This window comes from Dichomitus squalens (assembly GCF_000275845.1).
Source record: "Dichomitus squalens LYAD-421 SS1 unplaced genomic scaffold DICSQscaffold_2, whole genome shotgun sequence".
In the NCBI taxonomy this organism is placed as follows: domain Eukaryota; kingdom Fungi; phylum Basidiomycota; class Agaricomycetes; order Polyporales; family Polyporaceae; genus Dichomitus; species Dichomitus squalens.
Genome location: NW_006766884.1, coordinates 1,066,485 through 1,084,013, shown reverse-complemented (window position 1 = coordinate 1,084,013; position 17,529 = coordinate 1,066,485). Strand labels below are relative to the sequence as shown.

The following is a 17,529-nucleotide window of genomic DNA, read 5'->3' as shown; positions in this document are numbered from 1 at the left end:
CATTTCTCCCCTGGCCTTGCTAAGCGCGGTGGACGCCAATGGTCACGGGTGACGGCTGTGTGACATGACGCGCCACGATTTGACGCGGACGACGCGGTACCGAGGTGGCCAGGATCGGCGGATTCTTGTTCAAGTTGTTCTTGTCACTCTTCCCTCCTGTCTGGCCTCCCTACCTTATCACTACCACATCGCTCTCAGACGAACGTGAACGAATATGTCAGACTCTGACGACTAGTGAGTCCAGAGGGCAGCTGCGGTAGGGTATCACCACTGAAATCGCCGTATCTCAGCGAGCAGGAGCGTCAGGCGACCATCGCCAGGAACCGCGAGCTCCTCATCCAGCTCGGCCTCGCAGATGCAGCGTCTGCAATCAAGTCGGTGAAACAGGCTCCAAAGTCTGCCAAGCCTGTCCAACCACGCGCAAAGAAGCCCAAGGAACCAGCCAGGCCCACCCGACAGTCTACGAGGCTGAGAAGAGGTCCAGTAGACCCGAACGAGTCCCCCCAGGCGAAGCGCAAGCGCGAGGTACGTCGTGTTCATTTGGCAAGCAGGGAACAATTGTGAATGGCGTCAGTAGCGCGAAGAAGAGGAGAGAAGACGGAAGGAAGAGGAGGAGCGTCTCGAAGCCGCCGAACGCGAGCGAGAAGCCAAGAGACCTAGGCACAACGAACTCGACCTGGAAACGCTCGTGGAAGACGACCATTCCAAAGAACTGTCGAATCTGCGGTCCACCTTCCAGGCTGTGCTGAAAACGCCGCGTCCAAAGGGCACCAGCGGAGACGACGCGTTCGTCTTCGATGACGACAAGAAGGAAGAAGGAGAGGTCACGGAGCTTAAGAAGAAGTTGGGGAAGCTCAAGATCATTGCGCGGGCCAAAGTCACGCATGATAGGATCTACTGTGCTGCATACCACCCCGAGCCGACGAAAGACCTCGTATTCTTCGGAGGTAAGCACTCCCTCCGTTCTCGAAGCTCGCTATCTCATACGGCCTAGACAAGCATGGACAACTCGGTATCTGGGACGCACGTGCGCCTGTGGACGAGCCTGAAGACGATGACGAGGATCCCACACCTCCTGAGGACCGGGAGGGAGGGAAGTACTGGCGTCTGCAGATGCACTGGCCCGCAACATCTAAATCCAGTATATCATGCGTCAAGTTCGATCCCATCGATGCTTTTAGCGTGAGTGGCCCTACCTTTATTGCATCACGTATCTCATGCTTGCCCTCTCTAGGTATACACCAGCGCGTACGACTGCACAATCCGCACGTTGTCACTGGCTTCTGGCATTTCGTCGGAATTATACGCAACGGAGGACACCCTCATCACCTGCGTAGATCTTCCACCGTACGGGCACGAAATGTGGATTTCAGACGCAGCTGGGGGCATGACGCACATGGATCTTCGAGCAGGGCGTAACCATGCGAAGCGATACATTCTGTCGGAGCAGAAGATAGGCAGCGTCAGCGTCAACCCCGTCCGTCCACACTTCTTGGTCACCGCCTCAAACACCCGAGACCTGAAGTACGTGACCTTCTAGCCGTGGCTTTCTTTACAATTAATGTATCCTCCTAGGGTATGGGATACACGTATGCTGGAAACGCTCAGCGGCCGGTCTCTCCGTTCCGCACCCAACTCCCCTGGGCCATCGACCCCTCGGTCCCCGTCCAAGCGGAAGACCCGGGAAGCCAGCGTCTTTTCCCACCCAAGTGAGGTCGACGCCGAGGCCATTGACAAGCTCATGGCGACGAAGAGGGGACAGTCTACCGTGCGCGCGCGCTGGGCACACGGCAAGTCCGTCAGCTCCGCGTACTGGGACCCCAGGGGACGGTCGATTGTCAGCACAAGCTACGACGACACGATCAGACGTGAGTCCATCATCATCACGAGCCTCGGATGCCTGCGCTCACTCTCGCTCTACAAGTGTGGGATGTCAAGCCCTCGCTGTTCGACAAGGACGCGCCCTTCCCGTCGTCTCGACCCTTCAGCCAGATCAAGCACAACTGCCAGACCGTTCGTTCGCCCAAACTTGTTTAATGTATTTCGGTCCAGCTCTGATGCGTTTCGTCCGTCCGACAGGGCAAATGGCTTACCATCCTCAAAGCGCAGTGGACCCCGAATCCTGACGTTTATCCCCACTTCACGGTATGCCCTGTTCGAACCCTCGGATGACGAAGGTATTGGTATTGACGCCAAACTCATGCACAGATTGGGAACATGGATCACTCTCTTGATATCTACTCCTGCAAGGGCGATCACATCGCTAAGCTTGCAGACCGGTCGAAGTAGGTCCCGTTTCCAATCATATATCTCCTTGTGCTGATTGTCCTGCGTCGCAGGATCACTGCCGTGCAAGCAGTCACTTGCTCTCACCCGAGCATTGTTGAGCGCGTGGCGTCAGGTAATGCGAGTGGGCGATGCGTTCTATGGGCCCCAGAGGTGTAGCTGGATGTAGGTACTCTCTGTACACATGTACTCCTGGATGTTACGATCATCTTGTGTAGCCATCTAGTATATATCTTTTAGTTCGGTCCAGCACACCTACGTCCTTCCTTATATTGTTTCCCATCGTACTCTTTGGCATATCATATGTTCGAATGCTGGGTTCTCAGCAAGACCCCAGTTGAGCGGGGTCCTTGCTAAAAAGCGTCACCTGAGCGATTCGAACACTCGCGGGCAAAGCCCAACCGCTGGCAGCTATCAATAGCAGGCGATCCCGTTAACCACTCCGGCAAAGTGACTTCACTCGTTACATGCTGTAGTCAGATAGTATGGTCAATATCTGAGTAGTGGGTCCGACTTTCTCGGAGGCTTGGCGTCTTGATTCCATACCACCATGGCCAAGAAAGCTCGTGCTCCCCCTGCTGCTGCCACCAAGCCACCAAGCAAGCCACCTCAGTTCAATTTTCCACCAATAGCACCTAAGGAAGAGCTACAGTGTCGTGTTCTGATCGAAGACCAGATTCTCCTGATTGATGTCGGTGTTCGAGTTCTCTGAATGGTGGCACACCCGCCGGGTGGTCTCATGCAACACCGACTAAACTCATTCACAGGACTTCTTCTCTCCGGAAGAATGCAAGACATATGTGAAGTTCATTGACGGCCTCCCTCTAGAGCTTACACCACCCAAGAAGAAGGGAGAGGCTGACCGGGTGAACCGTGCGTCTGCAGACTGTGCCCTCCGCCCAGCCCGGTGAACTGAGCAGCTGCCCGCCGACAGAGCGTATATCCATACCATCCATAGACTTCGCGCAGAAGCTGTACGCTGTGCTCGCGCCGCATCTACCTGAGTTTCCGTATCCGGCGTGGGTCAAGAAGCCTGCGGGCGCGACGGCTCGCGCGGCGCATTCGTGCAACTCGAACATACGCTTGTACAAATACACGACAGGCCAATACTTTGGACCCCACTATGACGATTCTGTCCGAGATACTGAGACGGGAGCAAAGTCTGAGTGGACGCTACTCATTTATTTGACTGGAGCCCAAGATGGGGTAGAGGGGGGAGAGGTACGTGTTTCCGATACTCGACGTACTTCCTGGCTGCATGTCTCCGCAGACGGTCTTCTACAAAGAACAACGAGGGAGACCTGGGCAGGCAATCGTACCTCCGTTGACTCGCGGACAGGCACTTCTGCATCGGTAGGTGACCAGTTCATATGTGGAAAAGATGGGTGCTTGACAGGTTCCTTCAGCCATGGCCAAGACTGTCTGCTTCACGAAGGTTCCCCAGTGAAGAAAGGGTCGAAATATGTCTTGCGTTCGGACCTGATGTTTATGAAGTAGCAATTGAAAATTTTCCGAACGCACACTCCGTAAACCACGTAAAACAGCACATCACCTCCGCCCCTTCGACTTCTTGTTCATCTTCGGTATGCCGGCCTCCACCACATCGTCGTCCCGATCCATATCGTCCTTGCCCCCTCCCTCCTCCCTGCCCCGCTTGCGCTTCTTCCCATGCCCGCCCTTGATCCCCTGCTCCTTTAGCTCCGTTGCAGCGAGCCGCCCTGCCTCGTCCACGCGCTCGCGCAGGAGCGCAACCTCGTCCTTGTCGACTGGCCAGAGTTCCATCTTCTTCTCGATGACCTGCTCGATGCGGAGAACGAGCTCCACATCATACTGCGTGACGAGCGTGATGGACTTGCCGGATCGGCCTGCACGCGCTGTGCGGCCGACGCGGTGGATGTAGTCTTTGGAATGGGTGGGGATGTCGTAATTGATGACGATGTCTACGGAAGGTATATCGAGACCTCTGAAGTAAAAAGTAATGTTGGCGCAGGGCTCTGTCCAATGAGATAGCAGGACTTACCGGCTCGCGACGTCAGTCGCGACGAGGATAGATCGACCGCCTGCCTTGAACTTGCCAAGTGCGCCCAATCGTGCACTCTGACTCAGTTGGCCATGCAGCGGGATGGCGGGGAATCCCAGTGAACGCAGCATGATAGATAGCCTGTACACATATCTGTCAGCCATAAGCTCAGAGGAAGTGGTGAGGAGCGTACCGCTGCGCATCGTGGACTGTGCGGGTGAAGATGATCATGGAGTTTTGCGCGAGCGTGTTGGCCAAGTAAATGAGATGTACATCCTTTTGCGGTAGCGGCATGAGGAGGTAGTATTGCAGCAGTGTAGAAACAGTCGAGTACCTATAAACAAAGATTAACAGATGGTAGACGGGAAGTCCGACGACGGAGGGGACGTACTTCGAGTTCACTTCTACACGGACCGGGTTGGACAAGCTCGCTCGTTGGAGCTTAGCAACTTTTGTTGTCATCGTCGCAGAGAAGAGGTATGTAGTCCGCTCCTTGGGGATGAGCTTGAGGATTTTGTCCAGTATAGGCCCAAAATCCATGTCTAGTAGCCTGTCGGCTTCGTCTAGCACCTAGCAGTCGGTCAATCCCACCCTGTGAGTTCTCATCTCATGACACTTGACTTGACTGACGCACCAAGAACTTCAAACTCCGTAGGCTGAACCCCTTCGTCTCCTCCAGATGCTCCAACAGCCGTCCGGGGGTCGCAACAATAACATGCGGCTTCTTCGCGAGCGCGATCTTTTGCGACTGTATATCCACCCCTCCGATGATAGTCGCGCAACGTACACCCATCGCGCTCCCAATGCTCTCAAACTGCTGCGTGATCTGGAACGCGAGCTCGCGTGTGGGCGCAATCACACAGGCGAATAGGCCCTTCGGGTCCTCCCAGAGCTTCTGCAGGATGGGGAGCGCGAAGGCGGCGGTCTTGCCGGATCCGGTGGAGGCCACGCCGATGATGTCGCGGCCCTGGAGAGCATGTGGAAGGGCCTCAGCTTGGATGTCTGTCGGGGCTTTGTACTTCATCTGCTCGAGGGCTTCGAGCAGCGGGTCGATGAGCCCCAGAGACTTGAAGGTCGGGGGAGCGGCTGCGATGGCCTGAGGCTCCGGAGAGCTGGAAGTGGATGCCTCCTCTGGGGACGGCATGTTTTTCAAAGCTGGCTGATGAATTTGGAGGGGGTCAGATAATAGTAAGACCGAAGGTAGGAGCCCTCAGAGCAGACAGATGGTGTCGTACAGAAGTATTACACGGGCGCTTCAAACATTTTCGGGGCGTGGGCGTCTCTAAACCCATCACTCCGGCCCCGGGCCGACTCGCAGAACAACTTGGTCTGCATAGGATTTGCGGCGGTCCTCACGGGTTCTCCGTGTCCAATCAAGATGTACAAGGTATATGCATTCACAAGGTTACTAGTACATTAGTCATTTTAGAGGGGTGTATCATGGGCTCCAAGGACCCGATGCTGGGCCGCCCACTCCAGCAGTAAGGAACTTGGCACTACCGTCCTCGTCGATATAGAAGCAATCCTCTAGACGCACACCAACCTATACCCGGAAGGATAATGACTCGTGAGCGTATAGTAAGGGTGTACTTGAAATACCACGCACTTTTCCCTCGATGTAAATACCGGGCTCATCCGAGAAAGTGTGCCCGGTAAAGATGTTGTCGTCGGAGCCTCCACGGAGATAAGGCGACTCGTGAACTTCAAGACCGATTCCTAGGCCAGGTTCAATGAGGTACGCTACGTAAGCAACAAATGGAGCCCCTACCATGTCCCAAGCGATGAGTAAAGAACTCTCCATAGCCCGCATCCTTGATGATCTTGCGAGCGGCACCGTCCACCGCAGCTGTCACGGTGCCATTGCTGGCCGTCACGATGGCGGCACGCTGAGCCGCATGAACGGTGTGCCACAAGGCTTGATACCTCAAGGGTATCTCTGAATGTGACAAAGCAAAAGTCTACCCCAGCCAATGTCAGCAGATGTGGCATATTCTCGGCCAAGCTGTGCAAAGTACTCGCCCTTGTGACGTCGCTATGGTATCCGTGGAGGGATCCCCCTGTGTCGATTAGAACGAACTCATGCTTGCCAAGCGTCGCGTCGGTCCCGGAGCCATGAGGCAAAGCAGCATTTTCTGCAATCCAGGTGAGTGATCCTACACGCTGTTATAGTCCCCGAAGCACCAACCTCCAAAGAGTGTAAGGGCGAAGGCGTCCTTCAACCCCGCAGCCGTGAGTGCCCTAACTACCAGCTGCCTGGCCTCTGACTCCTTTATGCCAACTTTCATGTGCTTCCGCGCCGCTCTGATGGAGAGCAGAGTTACCTGATGTGCCCACTCAGTTTTCGATACGAGATGAATTCCAGATGGATACCTACCTCGTTGACGCACTTCAATATGTCGATCTCCTCGGAGCTCTTTCGCTCACGGAGACGTCTCACCTCGATTGGGGCGTTGACGACCCGAGCGTCTGGCGCAGCCCTTTGCAACCCGTCCGCAATGAATGTGCGGACATCGCCGTCCACGTAAATTATAGTATCGTCGAGGTCAGGAAGGAGATCGAGGGCCGTCGCAAACGGGTCTACATCCTCAGGCCAAGCGGTGTACGTGACACCCGACTTGCTCGGAATGGGCAGCAACTTAGCTCTCGTCTTCTCAAAGGCAGGCGTTGAGATAGATATATTGGCGCGAACAGTCCCATCATGTGCTTCCTGAGGTTGGACGATCAGGAGCAACGGGCGTTCAGAAAGACCCCAGTGAGAACCAGAGAGATTGCCATAGAACCCCGCGCTAGCACCAGGTTCTGCGATGTATGCAGCCGCGCCTAAAGAGTGCAGTGTTTGCGCAAGTGCGTCCTGCCGAGCGATGAACGATTCCGCCGCGATAGGCGGAATGTGGGCGCAGTGCGCTGCGAGGTGCGAGAAATCAGGGAATGTTGAAGCGCTCTTGCTGTCTGAGCTTGACCCGGGGACAATGTACTTGTAGTAGATGTCCACGAAGTCATGCGAGAGGGCAAGGAGCAAGATCGGCACCTGTCGCGAGTCTTATCAGCTTCATGCAGTGCGCCTGGACGAAGAGAACGAACCCATATGAATCGGCGCAGTAGCGACTTCCTTGAGGGGGCCCCCTGCTCGAGCAACGGTGTCGCCTCCTCGACGTGGAGTCTGTCGTGATTGACGATGACCGCCTTTTCCGACATGACGGTCGTGTGCAACTTGGAGAATGCAGCCGTGCAGCTGTGCGGGAGCGGCATCGGCCCGCCACCCTCGGTGAGAAGCCGACGCGCCCATCACGTGCTCGTGTATAAGACGCGGTACTTCCGTGGGGGTCGGGCCCGAGGCGCGTCGCTACCCCCTCTTGAACAGCCACCGTCATCTCATCCTCGGCGGCTTTTGCAGGCAATGGACGGCACAGACCTTGACACGGAAACTCTGCTCGCTATCCTGTCCAGCCTTCTGCACCCACAGGAATTCGGGCATCCTGTCCTTTTGGACGCTCTTGTCAAGTCTAAAGGCGACGTCGAGGCTGCTGCGACCTCGTTGCGCTCCGAGCCTCCTAAAAAGAAACGCAGAGTGGAGGTCAAAGCTGGCCTGAGAGGCTGGCTCAAGAGTTCCGAGCAGAGCCCCAAGCTCTCTTCACCGGCATCCTCCAGTGCGCCTATCGCATCTGGTTCTGGGAACACATGCAAGCCTGTCTCTCAAGGGCCTCCGGATTCTGCTGCGGGTACAGACCAGTCTAATTCAGGAGAGGCTTCTTCCTCACCATCAAGGAAACCCTCATCCAAAGTCAAGACCATAACGAATTCTGAGTTCATGGCTATGTTCAGACCTCCAAACTCCTCCGACAGCCAATCCAAACCTCAGATCATACGACACCCGCCGCTTACTCTTGTCTCCCCGGAGTTCGTCGCTCAACATACACCGTGTACACTACACAATGCTATACTTCCTCAGGAGCTTGCATGCCGGTGCGTGTGGACCTAGGGCGACGTCCCTATGCAACTAATCTTTCACGAGTAGGTTGTTCTATACGATGCTTCACCTCAGCCAAAATTGGACAAGAAATAAGTGGTGGCTTTTTGACCGCGTCGTGGAAAGCCCCCACAGAACAGCTTTCTTCGTCAGAGAGAACATGACCGAGACGAGCGACGGCAGCGACCCGAAAGAAGCCGCTCAGTGGTGGTACGCTCATACTTATATTGCAGAGACCGACAATTGTAACGACACGGACGACTCACGTGCAGGTACAATGGACGTCAGACAGAAGCTCCCCCATCGTTCCCGGCCCCGATGGAAGAAGCGTGCGAGATCATCGAGCGCGTTGTGAACGAGGAAATGCGCAAGCGTAAGCAATATCCTCTCGAGTGGGGTGGATATCCTGTCAAGGAGGGAGAAGAGCCCCTCCTCTGGCGCGCCAACGTTGCGGCGTCCAATTGCTACGAAGGGGCGAAGGAGAGCGTCGGGTTCCATACTGACCAGCTAACATACCTTGGGCCTTATCCCACCATCGCTAGTCTCAGCCTAGGCGAGTTCAGCTCTAGACTACTCTTCACTGCTCCTCTAATGCTCGCTTTGCAGGGGTTAATCGCATCTTCCGATTGCGGGAGGTGATCCCTACAGACGAGAAAGACAATCGGAGCGCCCGCACGTTCAACATCCCCTTACGGCACAACTCGGTTGGTGTATCAACCCTCCGCCGTTGATTGTCCTTTTGAATCCTCCAATGCATAGCTCATCATCATGCACGCGCCAACGCAAGAAGTGTTCAAGCACTGTGTCCCCGCCCAGAACACCATCGACATGTTCCGCCCTCCCTTACCGCCTCCAGCCGACCTGGCAGACGCAGAAAAGCTCACGAAGTTGTCCGAAGGATCCAACGCCCGCATCAATATTACGTTCCGGTTCTATCGGCCGGATTTCCGTTCGCAGTTGACCCCGCATTGCAAATGCAATGTTCCCTGCATTTTGCGACCAGACATGAAGAATCGCTATGAGTCTCCACCCGAAGACGATGAGAAGACTAGAGGGAATGCAGACGCCGGCGACGGCGAAGGATGGGCGAAGCGGAGCTTGGCAGCGAGATATTGGTGGACATGTTACGCGGGCGCGCAGAATGACGGGCATGGCTGTGGATACTGGAAGGTCATGGACGTCAAAGCGGAGGGACGAGGACCGTTCGTAGGGGACATAACCACGATGCCCATTGGTCAATGAATCATGAATCCAGACACAATCCGTGCCCTTTGTAATGTGCGCTCCCCGATTTGCTGGAACAAGACGCAAGAGGAATTGGCGCTGCATACGCCTCCTTCCTAATAAGGCATACTAAGTTTGGAGTGGATGAGAACTTCCGCGCTGTATTCTGACTCACGCTCGCGTCATCGCTACCTTGTATCTGTTCAAGACCGCGAATACAAACCAAGAGGTATAACGATGGCAGCACGAACAGCAGCGATTGAGCGCAAGACGAATGAGACCGAGATCAAGGTCGCCATTAACCTGGACTGCCAGCCGGGGACGGGGAACAAGCAGGAGATCTCCATCTCCACCGGTATCGGATTCCTCGATCACGTATGCTCTATTTAACATCAGATGATAACCCTTTGGCTGACACCACAACGGCCGCTTTAGATGTACCATGCCCTTGCGAAGCACTCGGGCATGTCGCTTCAGTTGAGCTGCAAGGGCGACCTGCATATAGACGACCACCACTCCGCAGATACGTATCCAAGTAACTTGATATGTCTTCCCTCGATGAGACTTATCTTCCGTTTTGAACTTCACAGGACTCCGCGATCGCGCTTGGCACCGCGTTCAAACAGGCCCTCGGTGAGGTTCGCGGCATCCGCCGTTACGGCACAGGGTTCGCGCCCCTGGATGAGGCAGGCGTCCCCCTCGTGTTCTCGCGCTGTCCGGGAAACTGACCGCATTGCACCCTTTCTCTCCTGCCTTGCAGGCGTTGTCGCGGGCGGTCATCGACATCTGCTCGCGGCCGTTCTGCGTCACAGACCTGAAGCTCAAGCGCGAGAAGATCGGGGACCTCTCCACGGAGATGTTCCCGCACATCTTCTACTCGTTCGCTATCGCCGCTGGCGTGACACTACACGTCGACGTGCTGCGCGGAGAGAACGACCACCACAAGTACGTCACCGTCACCGGTACAGCCGACAGTCAGAGAGGCTGCTGATAGCGGAACTGGACAGGGCCGAGTCGGCGTTCAAGGCGCTAGCGCTCGCCATCCGCGAGGCGATCCAGAGGACGGGCGGGGACGACGTACCCAGCACCAAGGGTGTCCTGTAGATTGTAAACCCAAGCGGACGTAAAATCGATCTAGGGGGGATGTGGTCGTATACGGCTTGTATACTAGTCTGGTCCGAACCGACGCGAAAGGGTAGTCATCCAATGTGCGAGATACATTATCTAGTGATACATAGAGTGTTGACAGAGCAGATGCACGACATGACCAGCGAGCAAGAATACCAATAGCGTGATGTAGGACCGAGGAGAGGGACGGAAGCCTGGGAAGCTCAGTAGCGCTCCCCACCTTCGCACAGGGTCTCGAGGAAGACCTTAAGGTCGTCCTTGTTGATCTCGAGGACGCTCGTGTCGAACGTACCATGCCTTGTCCGCGCGTTACAGCGCTCCTTGGCGTCGAGGAAGGCAAGGCCGAATTCACTACGACCACAATCATCAGACGCTGAACCCACGGATAATGGACGACTCACTTCTTCCGGATGTCATCAAAGTCAGCGGCTCCAGTGACACCGACGACGATGTACGTCCCTGCCTTCTCGTTCAGGCAAGCGAGGACGAAGGGCAGGCTCTTCCGCTTGCTGCGCGAGTAGGCAGCGGTCGTCGCCTCCACACGGTCACGGAGGGCGTCGACCAGCCAGAGTGCTAGACGACCTAACACGCCTGGATGCACAAAGAGCGGGAGGTCCGGGCCTTGGGTGAGGATGACGACGCGGTGTCCGCGCAGGGTCTTTATATCCTGCTTGTCGATGATGGACGAGCCTTGTCGGATGATGGCACGGTGGAGGGCCATCGAGAGCGTGATTGCTTCTCGTAGTCGGTTGATGCTGCAGACCGTCTCCGTCAGCTGTCGGTCCAGGATGAGCAGTATAAGAGAGAGGACGCACTCGCTGAGAGCGTCGAACGCCGCCCAGAAGTTCTTCACCCACCAGTCGACGTCCTCGCCCTCTCCGCCCTCCTTACCGTCACCAGCGGCCTGCGCCCGCACCTGCGCCTTCACGACGTTCGCGAGCACGTCGGGGGGCACGTTCTCCCGCTCATCGTTGTGGTGCCTCCCCTCCTTGCCCCCCTCCCACAGCTTTCCGCCGCCAAACCACTCCCCACCATTCCGCGTGCCCTCGACTTCAACTTCTATGCGCGTCCCTCCCGCGATGTCCAGCAGCGCAGACAGCGCCTCGACGGCGTCCCCGGCCGAGAGCGGCTGCGAGCGGTACCCGTAGCACCGCATGAACGACGGGTACGACAGCTCGACGAGGCCGTACTCGGGCGCGAGCTCCTCCAGCTTCCCGCGGAGGCTCTCCTTGAGGTCCTTGGCCATGTGCTGCCACGGCTGCTGCGTCTCCGGGATCGAGAAGCCCATCTTGGCGAGCAGGCCCGTGAGGCGCTTGCGCCCGCGCTCCTTCCAGATGCCGAGCTTGCTCGCGACGTAGCTCGAGTGGTACATGGCGTCGTACAGCGTCCAGTGGCGGAACATCATGAAGCGGAACTCGTCCGACGCGTACACGGAGTGGTCGTCCGCGCCCGCGGCCTTGAGGTCGTCCCCGAGCGCGGCGGGCGGCGCGGGGTTGAGGCGCGCGACCTCGTCGTGGTAGATCGCCTGGTACTTGTCGTACTCGTCGCGCGAGATGCGGGAGGTCGCGTACTGGTGGGTGAGGCCGAGGATCGCGAGCCAGAGCAGGTCGGGGTCGACGCGCTCGAGGACGGTCGCGAGGAGGTACATGGTGCCCGCGGCGCTTTGGCCGTGCCAGGTGCCGGAGCGGTAGTACTTGATGAGGCGGCTTTCGTGCTGCGCGCGTTCTTCGCGCGAGAGGCGGGCGGGTTCCTGTATGCACAGCTATGGGGGCATGAAGGGGACAGGATGGGTGTGTGGGACGTACGTCTACTCGTCGCCGCTTGCCGCGTCTTCGCCCACCCTCCTCCAGGGACTTGCGTTTCCGCGGTTGGGATGCTGAGCTTTGGCCGTCATCGTAGCCTTCTTCGTCATCATCCTCGTCTTCTTCGGCCTCTTCTTCTTCAGAGTCAAAGTCCGAGTCCTCATCCGAGTCTTCCTCGGGCGCATACTAAGACAGCGGAGCGCATGAGCCGCATTGCAGGTCGTACCAGAGACAGCCACTCACAGTTAGGGTCTCCCAAGCTTTCCGCTCTTCCTCTAAATTTTCCACACCGCCGTCGTCCCAGATGATTATTCGGTCACCATTCTCGCCGCCGCCAAAGACAGTCGACAAGTTCTGTGGTCTTGAGGAATCGATGACATGCACGGTGAGGGATGTCGGGAAGTCGCCAAACCACTCTGGTGACGGGAGGTCGAGGATGGCACCCATGTTGAACATGATCAGCGTGTGCAACTGCACCAGGGATCAGTAACGGAGTGGACCTCGAGTAGCGCACGCGTACCTCGGCGTATGTCGTAAGCTCGTCTCGTATCCGCTCTAGCTCTGCGTGTCCGGAGACGGGTATGATTCGGTGCATGACATCGTCCTGCTTGAAAAGATCGGCGAGCATCTTCGAGGCGCATAACGCGTCGACGTCGGGCGCAACGAGAATGACGACCGAGGACGCGGCGGTCTTGGGTGAGCGTCGATGTGAGGCGAGGATCTTGGCGTAGGCTTCGGCATAGGATGGTCGAGAGGCGGAGGCGAGGTGGGGGGGCGGTAGATATACCATAGGGCGTTGTGAGCGTCGTCGAGGTGCCTTCCTATGCCAATGGCGCGTGCAGGAGAGTCGGTGCTGGTGAACGGATCAGAGCGCGTTTCGCTCAACAACGCGTCGCTCACAGTGGCATGCGCGCACGTGACACGCGTCTCCGCTTCTCTCTAGGCCAAGTTACGTTAAAGACAGCGCTAGGCTGAACAAGTCAAGAGTGGTGGTGGTGTAGTGTACGTGCATGAGCATTAAGAGTACTCTATCATAGGTTCAACCCAAGGAAGCCCGACCGCTCCCGCACCTCCCTCCTCTTGCCGCGGATGCCCCAGATGCCCCAGTTCGTCTTCACCATCACCCTGGGATCAAAGTCCGCCACCTCCCACTTCTCGCTCAGGAACGCGTTCGGCCCCGGCGTGACCACCCAGTCGAACTCCCCCGCCACATCCGGCGCGTGAGACAGCGACTTTACGTCCCGCTCCACGTCCGCCGGCGAGAACCCGGTCACGAAGATCGGGCACTTCGTCGCCAGCAGCTGCGGCAGCACCGGGCCCCACTCCGTCGGCGACGCGACCTGCAGCAGCGGCTCCCCCGTCGCCTCGTTCACCGAGTTCGGCGACGGGAACCCGAGCCCGGGCGAGAACAGGAAGAAGCAGTCCGTGTACGGGTCGAACGTCTCCTGGAACTGCGCGTGCACCTCGCTGTAGTTCGCTTGCATGCCGGTGATCGTCAGCTGGGCCGTGTACGGGACCGTATACGAAGGAACGCCGTATTGCTCGATCGAGCTCCGCGTCCGCTTCAGTCGGGCGATGGGTGCAGGGGTAGGAGGCTCGTAGACGTTCGGTAGGTACACTGGTTTCTCCTCTTTCGGGTCCGTAGGGGGCTGTTGTTCCGACGCGGCTGCGGCCTCGCTCGTCGTTTCCTTCGCATTCGGAGAGGATGATGACGACTCTGATGTGGCGACGGTGGACGATTGCGCGGGAGCTTCACTGCTCTTCGGCATTTTGTTCACCTCGCTCGCCGGCTTCGGTAGTGATACCTGAGGGCCAATGAAGTACAGGTGAAACAGTGCCGACGGGAAGAGCATGCACAGCTGCTCCCAGACGTGTGGTGGTAGTGAAGACTCCGCGCGAGCACCCAGGATGAATATCCGCATCTGAGGCTTAGTTACTGCGGCCTCTGGGGTCTCCGGCGCGCCAGGCGGAACATGTAAGTTTGTCCGGAGGGCTACAAGCGACCGCCATAAGCACGGATTCGCGTGCACAGATGCGACGGGACATACCGGCGAGAGAACGACTGCCCTCGGGGGTCAGCCGTTGGTTGCTCAGCGTGAGGTTGCTGAACTGGTGCAGCACCGAGCCGATCGTGATCGGGTACGTGAGGATCTTGCTCGCATGCCGCCTCGACCGCTCCGAGTCCATCGACGGGAACTCGCGCGTGTACCAGAACACGTCCCAGTTCGCGAACGAAATCGCCGCCTCCGAGTCCTGGGGGCCTGCACGACGCACGCGACCCTGTGTCAGGATCCTGCTTGTACGAGCAGAATCAGGTGGGGGAGGAGGGACGTACCTGGCAGCTCGAACTCCCTCATCCGCCGCCCGCTCCTGAGATCATGCTCGTCCTCGTTGACCTCCCTCAGCCGCGCACAGTACTTCTGGTGCTCCTTGTCCTTCGCCCAATGCTCCTCCGAACAGTGCGTCGGCCACCCGCAGTCGGGACACTCGAACGAGACGGCCTTCGTCTCGTGCCCGTGGTGCGAATGCAGCCCATGGTTGTGCTCGCCCGCGCAGACCGGACAGGGCGCGAGCTGCCTGATGGCCTCGCCGCGCGCGCGGATGGCGGGGAACGGCGACTTCGAGAACGGATGGAAGAGGTCGTCCTGCGAGAGGACCGGGGTCTTGTCTTTCCCCGAGGTTTTGTGGGGGGCGAACGGCGAATCCTTCGGCTTGCTTTTGAACCAGCTGAGGAACGTCCTGGAGCTGGTGTACGAGGCTCCGCAGAGCGGAGAAGACAGGGAGGATTGGGGGAGGCTACGGGCAAGACATGCTGACGGGCGGCCGCTGTGAGCTAGGAGGAGACGGGTCGCCCTCCGGGGCACCTGCGTGAGCATGGGTGTCGGAGGCTGCAGCACTCAGAGCTGCTGCGGGACACCTGTATCTAGGGGAAGATGCGTGAAATGCGTGTGCGAACCGACCGTGACGGTCTACCGAATCGACGTCGGAGGCGAGGCCTGCAGTAAGTAGCCAGACGCGCCGATTTGCCGCGTCGACCCGTTCCCGGGCGCGCGCCTCTGATCTCATATGTCCCATCGTCCGCCTTTGAGTTTGCCTCCGCATCGACTGTCCACCTCAGAGCAGCAGTACTGCAGGATTACGCTCGGATTCTCTACGACCACCCCTCTGGTATGACCAGCTTGGCCTCGCAGCACTGACATGCTGTCTCTAAGGACAACCTCACGCTACCTCGCCCTCGCCACGCGGACCTCATGTCTCCCTCGCGCATCCGCACTCGGCGGCCCCCTCCCCGCGCGGACGTATGCGCTTTCGCGCTTTGACAAGCCTCGCCCGGGAGTAGGGCGGGAGCGTCCGAAGGTCTCCCCCAGGCAAACGCGTCCCGAGTCGGAACCTCGTCCAGAAGAACAAGCCCAATCCTCTGGCTGGAACTCCTGGAGCACCTCGGCCGAGTCGCAGCCGTCTGCGGACCAGTCGCCGCTCTGGGAGCAGAGCGTGCGCGCGCCGTCGAGTAACCCGGAAGAGGGCCTGCGGAGGCTGCTGCAGAACGACAGGCTGGTCGTCACGCGGTGCGTTTCGCCTGGCGAGTCTTGGCGGGAAGGAGGAAGTTGACGAATGGGGGGCAGGCAGCTCGAGATGCTGAACATCTTCATTGGGTTCGAGCAGACGAACCGTTACGTGATATGTGTGTTGTTTCGACGGGATTGCAGCGCCGTGCGAGACTGACGCAGTGTTCGTGCAGCGAACGAAGCGGGGGAAACGCTTGGATATATCGCTGAGGAGCCGCGCGGGTTCCTCGCGAGCTTCTCGCGACAGATCTTTCGCACCCACCGACCGTTCCGCGCTATCGTCATGGACGCGGACGGTTCGCCCATTCTATGGGTAGGAGATCTTGGACGTCTCTGAATGGTACGGCAGCTTATTATACGCCAGATTCGCCGGCCATTCGCGTTTATCAATTCAAGGATGTACGTGCAGCGGCTGAAGGAATATGACCAGTACACCCCAGAGGGCGAGCCCGTCCTGGATACATTCGCGGAAGTGCAGCAGCGGTGGCATCTGTGGAGGCGACGATACGACCTGTTTATCCGCCAAACGCCGCATCGCATCCTGTCAAAGGTCGACGAGCCGCAACCTGAGCCAGAGACTGACATGTTTCACCAGTTCGCCGAGATTGACGGCGGCATCCTTGCGTGGCACTTTGCCCTCCGGGACGCGCAGGGCCTGCCTATTGCGAGCGTGAACCGGGCATTCCGTGGGTTCGGTCGCGAAGTGAGTACTTATATTACTCAAAGGTGTGGTGGAGGTTTGACGGAGTTGACTGTAGATCTTCACTGACACTGGTATGTTGGAAGTGGAGGTGTTCCCTTGCTTTGTATTCATGCCGTTGTGCTCTGGATAGGTCAATACTTTATTAACTTCACTGGCGAAGAGGCCAACGAGGGAGACGTTGTCGCTCAGAAGCCTTACCTCATCCGCAACCTCAGCATAGACGAGCGTGCGGTATGTCCGCGTGTTATTGTCATCATATCTCCCACTCACCACCATCTCTCGGACAGCTTGTATTGGCCACTGCCGGTGAGTCCTGATCCCCTTGACTGGTTCGAACGCACGCTGACCATACACACAGTCAACATCGACTTCGACTACTTCTCTAGACATTCCGGACCAGGAGGGTGAGCCTCTTGACGCGCGAATAAGTGACGTTCACTGAACTGTCGGCCCTAGTGGCTTTTTCCTCTTCGAGTCTGTTGAGTGACGAAACAAGAGCACTCGATCTGAACATGACATCGCTCTGTAATCGCTCTCTATATATGTACTGAATGAATCTGCATAACGTATACCTTCTGTATGTGCGCATCCTTTGTCCCCGCCTGAAAGGTTGAGTGACTTGGCTATGGCCAAAGCAAGAGCACCTCCGACGTTAAGTGACGTACACAGCCACACGGTTGCACGGTCCGGATGGGGGAGCACGCCCACGTGGACATACGCCATAATGGGCGCCTGGGCGTTGCCCGCGGAAGCCTGGCACGAGCGCGGGCAGGACGACGGGCCTCAGACTCGAACCGTCCCACACGCGTCGTCGAGTTCCATTAACCACACCT

General features: G+C 57.8%; 9 protein-coding genes and 1 non-coding gene across 10 annotated transcripts; 5 read left to right on the top strand and 5 right to left on the bottom strand.

Annotated features, from left to right (window-relative positions):
• Window positions 1-214: 214 nt before the first annotated feature.
• DICSQDRAFT_152018 (WD40 repeat-like protein) lies at window positions 215-2,537 on the top strand (the record flags this gene model as incomplete). The annotated part of the gene is made up of 10 exons (XM_007361205.1): window positions 215-234; window positions 291-525; window positions 578-947; window positions 995-1,182; window positions 1,235-1,524; window positions 1,576-1,868; window positions 1,925-2,013; window positions 2,080-2,145; window positions 2,209-2,285; window positions 2,340-2,537. The coding sequence occupies 10 exons, from the start codon at window positions 215-217 to the stop codon at window positions 2,443-2,445; spliced, it is 1,734 nt and encodes a 577-aa protein (XP_007361267.1). The 3' UTR covers window positions 2,446-2,537.
• Window positions 2,538-2,647: 110 nt separating this feature from the next.
• On the bottom strand, window positions 2,648-2,741 carry DICSQDRAFT_t16. The gene has a single exon. It is a non-coding gene; the product is annotated as a tRNA-Ser (tRNA).
• Window positions 2,742-2,836: 95 nt separating this feature from the next.
• Window positions 2,837-3,800, top strand: DICSQDRAFT_177393 (uncharacterized protein; the record flags this gene model as incomplete). Its single annotated transcript, XM_007361204.1, has 5 exons — window positions 2,837-2,977; window positions 3,054-3,159; window positions 3,221-3,507; window positions 3,557-3,639; window positions 3,693-3,800. The coding sequence occupies 5 exons, from the start codon at window positions 2,837-2,839 to the stop codon at window positions 3,781-3,783; spliced, it is 708 nt and encodes a 235-aa protein (XP_007361266.1). The 3' UTR covers window positions 3,784-3,800.
• Window positions 3,801-3,834: 34 nt separating this feature from the next.
• DICSQDRAFT_97685 (DEAD-domain-containing protein) lies at window positions 3,835-5,450 on the bottom strand (the record flags this gene model as incomplete). Its single annotated transcript, XM_007361203.1, has 5 exons — window positions 3,835-4,249; window positions 4,307-4,447; window positions 4,500-4,640; window positions 4,698-4,876; window positions 4,941-5,450. 5 exons carry the CDS (start codon window positions 5,448-5,450, stop codon window positions 3,835-3,837), a joined length of 1,386 nt encoding a protein of 461 aa, XP_007361265.1.
• A 294-nt stretch (window positions 5,451-5,744) lies between these two features.
• On the bottom strand, window positions 5,745-7,501 carry DICSQDRAFT_143361 (Creatinase/aminopeptidase; the record flags this gene model as incomplete). Its single annotated transcript, XM_007361202.1, has 7 exons — window positions 5,745-5,849; window positions 5,913-6,022; window positions 6,075-6,240; window positions 6,269-6,438; window positions 6,492-6,627; window positions 6,681-7,260; window positions 7,335-7,501. 7 exons carry the CDS (start codon window positions 7,499-7,501, stop codon window positions 5,745-5,747), a joined length of 1,434 nt encoding a protein of 477 aa, XP_007361264.1.
• Window positions 7,502-8,120: 619 nt separating this feature from the next.
• DICSQDRAFT_143359 (uncharacterized protein) lies at window positions 8,121-9,515 on the top strand (the record flags this gene model as incomplete). The annotated part of the gene is made up of 6 exons (XM_007361201.1): window positions 8,121-8,269; window positions 8,322-8,483; window positions 8,546-8,826; window positions 8,880-8,977; window positions 9,033-9,137; window positions 9,162-9,515. 6 exons carry the CDS (start codon window positions 8,121-8,123, stop codon window positions 9,513-9,515), a joined length of 1,149 nt encoding a protein of 382 aa, XP_007361263.1.
• A 219-nt stretch (window positions 9,516-9,734) lies between these two features.
• DICSQDRAFT_143358 (IGPD-domain-containing protein) lies at window positions 9,735-10,601 on the top strand (the record flags this gene model as incomplete). The annotated part of the gene is made up of 4 exons (XM_007361200.1): window positions 9,735-9,872; window positions 10,088-10,183; window positions 10,258-10,442; window positions 10,505-10,601. 4 exons carry the CDS (start codon window positions 9,735-9,737, stop codon window positions 10,599-10,601), a joined length of 516 nt encoding a protein of 171 aa, XP_007361262.1.
• A 227-nt stretch (window positions 10,602-10,828) lies between these two features.
• DICSQDRAFT_50152 (CDC45-like protein) lies at window positions 10,829-13,217 on the bottom strand (the record flags this gene model as incomplete). The annotated part of the gene is made up of 6 exons (XM_007361199.1): window positions 10,829-10,976; window positions 11,027-11,380; window positions 11,441-12,375; window positions 12,431-12,613; window positions 12,671-12,898; window positions 12,948-13,217. The coding sequence occupies 6 exons, from the start codon at window positions 13,215-13,217 to the stop codon at window positions 10,829-10,831; spliced, it is 2,118 nt and encodes a 705-aa protein (XP_007361261.1).
• Window positions 13,218-13,369: 152 nt separating this feature from the next.
• DICSQDRAFT_177388 (uncharacterized protein) lies at window positions 13,370-15,374 on the bottom strand. Its single transcript, XM_007361198.1, has 3 exons — window positions 14,763-15,374; window positions 14,476-14,688; window positions 13,370-14,420 (listed from the first exon to the last, which is right to left on the bottom strand). Exons 1-3 carry the CDS (start codon window positions 15,301-15,303, stop codon window positions 13,459-13,461), a joined length of 1,716 nt encoding a protein of 571 aa, XP_007361260.1. The 5' UTR covers window positions 15,304-15,374; the 3' UTR covers window positions 13,370-13,458.
• Window positions 15,375-15,516: 142 nt separating this feature from the next.
• On the top strand, window positions 15,517-17,272 carry DICSQDRAFT_77984 (Scramblase-domain-containing protein). Its single transcript, XM_007361197.1, has 9 exons — window positions 15,517-15,993; window positions 16,051-16,109; window positions 16,167-16,306; window positions 16,358-16,696; window positions 16,752-16,767; window positions 16,827-16,927; window positions 16,984-17,002; window positions 17,055-17,100; window positions 17,153-17,272. Exons 1-9 carry the CDS (start codon window positions 15,626-15,628, stop codon window positions 17,181-17,183), a joined length of 1,119 nt encoding a protein of 372 aa, XP_007361259.1. The 5' UTR covers window positions 15,517-15,625; the 3' UTR covers window positions 17,184-17,272.
• Window positions 17,273-17,529: the final 257 nt, after the last annotated feature.

Bases quoted from the DNA above. Each gene is read 5' to 3' on its own strand.
- DICSQDRAFT_77984 (XM_007361197.1), top strand. From the start codon at position 15,626: ATGCTGTCTCTAAGGACAACCTCACGCTACCTCGCCCTCGCCACGCGG. The intron at 16,110-16,166 runs GTGTGTTGTTTC...GTGTTCGTGCAG, and splicing joins GACGAACCGTTACGTGATAT to CGAACGAAGCGGGGGAAACG. The intron at 17,101-17,152 runs GTGAGCCTCTTG...TGTCGGCCCTAG, and splicing joins AGACATTCCGGACCAGGAGG to TGGCTTTTTCCTCTTCGAGT.
- DICSQDRAFT_177388 (XM_007361198.1), bottom strand. From the start codon at position 15,303: ATGCTCACGCAGGTGCCCCGGAGGGCGACCCGTCTCCTCCTAGCTCAC. The intron at 14,689-14,762 runs GTACGTCCCTCC...TGCGTCGTGCAG, and splicing joins GAGGGAGTTCGAGCTGCCAG to GCCCCCAGGACTCGGAGGCG. The intron at 14,421-14,475 runs GTATGTCCCGTC...GGTCGCTTGTAG, and splicing joins GGGCAGTCGTTCTCTCGCCG to CCCTCCGGACAAACTTACAT.